This window comes from Drosophila albomicans, chromosome 2R, assembly GCF_009650485.2.
Source record: "Drosophila albomicans strain 15112-1751.03 chromosome 2R, ASM965048v2, whole genome shotgun sequence".
Lineage (NCBI taxonomy): Eukaryota > Metazoa > Arthropoda > Insecta > Diptera > Drosophilidae > Drosophila > Drosophila albomicans.
The window spans coordinates 7469104-7472231 of record NC_047631.2 but is presented as its reverse complement, the minus strand read 5'-3'; the positions used below and the strand labels follow the sequence as shown (position 1 = coordinate 7472231).

The 3128-nt window shown below is 45.4% G+C and overlaps 1 protein-coding gene across 1 annotated transcript; it reads right to left on the bottom strand.

Annotated features, from left to right (window-relative positions):
• Positions 1–1034: 1034 nt before the first annotated feature.
• On the bottom strand, positions 1035–2873 carry LOC117575490 (geranylgeranyl transferase type-2 subunit alpha). Its single transcript, XM_052007773.1, has 2 exons — positions 2512–2873; positions 1035–2455 (listed from the first exon to the last, which is right to left on the bottom strand). The coding sequence occupies exons 1-2, from the start codon at positions 2782–2784 to the stop codon at positions 1286–1288; spliced, it is 1443 nt and encodes a 480-aa protein (XP_051863733.1). The 5' UTR covers positions 2785–2873; the 3' UTR covers positions 1035–1285.
• Positions 2874–3128: the final 255 nt, after the last annotated feature.

Below are 3128 nucleotides of genomic sequence, written 5' to 3'. Positions count from 1 at the left end.
GACAGCTGCATCAGCAGCTCCGCTCTGCTCGTCTCGCTCCCTGGCCATCAGCTCTGTGTTATCTATCCATCTGTCTCACTCACTCTGACGCTTTCGTTTTCGTAGGTGCATTAACACCTCAATGCCAAGGCATCTCAGGGCTTTCCGCATCTTGCACGTTTCGAGCACCTTTCACACGCTTCGCAAAAGTGTTAGAAGCCGCTTCTTCGCTCCTGCCCCGTCTTGCCATCCTATTTGCCACATTGTCGCTGTCACTTCATGTGGCACGTAATGACATGCGGCTGCCAATGTTGCGGACGCATGCATACACATCCTTCACCATCAACCAGCAGCCAGCAGCCAGCAACGAGCAACTCGCTGGCACCACTTCTATTATAATTTATGCAACTCGATTCGCCAAAAAACCACAAATCTCGCAGCGCTTCGCTGCACCGTTGCAACCACATCACAGCAGCGAGCAGAAAAGACGAGGCGAGGCGAGTTGAGAACATAGCGTGGCAGCCACTTTAGCAACAACTTCATCAGTTTCTTTGTATTGACACCTTCAGCCATTTCTCGCCCACAAACTTGGTAACAACTTTATGGCCGCTGATATCATCCACTTGGCACTTTGTTTCTTGCTTAACGCTAAACAGAAGATGCAGAACTTAAGAGCGAAGTGCGGGGCAAGAGAAAACTCATCTTAATTGCGATAAAAATACTTTCAGTCTCGCAGCGCATAATACAATTTATTCCTCATAAATAAGCAATGAGTTAAATCCCAATTTGGAGTCTATTTTAAATAAATTATTTAAAAATAGCTCAGATTTCAACTCTTTATTTATGCTGCTTTATTTTAATCACTTTCGAGTGCTGAACTCAAAATCACGTTCATTATGCTTTAATTGCTTCATTCAATTTCATTTTCCATTCCGATTTTTTATATATTTATGTAGTGTATTCAGCAGTGCGTCAAATTTTAAAATGAATGCAGATTAAATATCCGCTTTATGTGAAATTCAATTTGATATTGATATTGGAATACATTTATGCAGTTATTTCATACTTCGCTTTATTAGTGTGTAAATGAATTAATTAAATACAAATATGTTCTCAGCAATAGACATGGAATATATTGTATCAAATATATACAAGCATATGAAACACACTTTCAACTTAATGAGAGAATTCTACAACTATGGAACTACATCAGAGAATTAAATACATATAAGAAATGTTTTCAGCTGGTGATAATTTAATGGGATCAATACCTGCAACCGAGAGCTAACTAATCTTCCTTTATTGACTATTCGACTTCTTTCACGGTGTCCGCCACAATCAGATACTGTCGATAAGGAGTCTTTGGTGTCTTGAGCGGCAGCTCGAATAGTTGAGGAAATTGCGCTGACTCTGGCCACTTGGTCAACGCCTCTTCCATGGTCCAGCGTCGAGCCAAGTCCTCGTAGTAACCTTTGCGTAGAGCATCGACCTGCTCAAGTTTGATTAGATTTGCCAAGCTCTGCTCGTGATATTTACTTGGATCAATGGCACGCATCAAGAGCGCACTTGTCAGCAGCGTCCACTTGCTGTCCGGCTCGTACTCCAGCAGATCGCGACAGGATTGCAGCTGCGATTCCAGTTCAGCGAGCAGCTCCTTGCTGCAACTGGCAGCTGCCACAGGTGGCACAAAGAAGTAAATGCTCTGATCACTTGGCTGCACAGCCAGTTTAAGGCGCCGTCCTTCCACCTCCAAGGCATATTCCTGGCTTGCTTGAATCTCAATGCTGTGGCTGCATTCCCATAAAGTCTTCTCTGTATTTGCCGCTGTCCAAGACTCTAAAGGATGTGCTTGCTCTCCGCTAATCAACTGCAACTTGAGCTGCGACAACTCAGCACAAGGCTTTTTCAGTGCCAACTGTGCCTTGTGGGGCCAACAGCGAAACGCAGCCACTGTTGGCTTCTCGTCCAACTGGGCGCCACTGCCCAAAAGCCAGCGTTGATAGAACCAAGCGCTGCTGTCGTTGGGATCGGTGAATGCAGCTGTCATAACCATTTCCAACTCCTCCTTCAGCTTGTGCTCGCTCATCGGTCGATCCTGCTGCTCGTTGGGATACAGCTTGGGCAGCAGCAGACTGCGATGATGCCAACTCGAGTAGTTCGAGAAGTTTACTTTGATTTTTTCCGTGCAAAAGTCCAGCTCTTGCTGCTGCGGCACCGCTGCCTTGGCGCACACATAGCGCCTATAGTCCCAGGTGTGGAAGTTGCGCTCGTCGTACTTTAAGTACTTGTTGCACAAGAATAACTCCCGCTCCCAGTCCGCTTGCGGATTCTGTTCCAAAGTCCAGCAACGATGATGCCAGGCACCATAAGACTTGGGATTGACCATGAGGCACTGTTCGGTGAGGTCCAGTTCAGTTGCATAGATGCGTTGCAGCTGCTGCTCCACAGTGGGCTTCTCCTCCTTCTTCTCCTCTTTCTGTTATCACCATCGCCTTTGTCGCCATCGCCTTCTTCGCTTTGAGTTGTTGCCACCTCGTCTTTCTTCTCTTCTTCCTTCTCCTTTTGCAGCTGTGCCACCTTATGGAGCACACACTCGCGTCGTATGTTCCACACGGTGCCAATGTCCGGATTGCGCAGCAGCAGATTCACCGTCAAGCTAAGCAATTCGTCATCGAGTTCGCCGGCGCTACGTTTTTTCTGCAGACGTGACATTGCTGCTCGATACGCTCGCATTTTGAGCACCTGCTCCTTCTTCTTGCGCTCTCGTTCCTCCTCCGTAGTACGCACTTTAACACGACCATGCATCTTTATTGTAAATTTATTGTGTATTTAATTAAAATCCAATTGCAAAATGCGTAACACGAATTCGTCAGCCAGCCAGCACAAAACACAAGAACAGCTGATTTTAGTTATCAGCTGTCTAACATTTGCCAGAAATGTTATTAACAGCGAACTGCCAAAAGTCGCTGTTTCATTGCTGTTAACGGACAGTAGTCCGCTATGCTCTGTCACAAAAGCTGCCGGCTATATTTTGAGCGTTTAGTGTTTGTGAGACATAGATGGCGCTTTTGGCGTTTAAAAACGTTACGTTTGAATAATTTACGTAATGTGTAATGCGATTTAATAAAAGAATAAATGAAATGTATATA

Coding starts and splice junctions, on each gene's coding strand:
- LOC117575490 (XM_052007773.1), bottom strand. CDS start 2,784: ATGCATGGTCGTGTTAAAGTGCGTACTACGGAGGAGGAACGAGAGCGC. Junction 2,456..2,511: donor AAGAAGAGAAGAAAGACGAG/GTGGCAACAACT, acceptor TGGTGATAACAG/AAAGAGGAGAAGAAGGAGGA.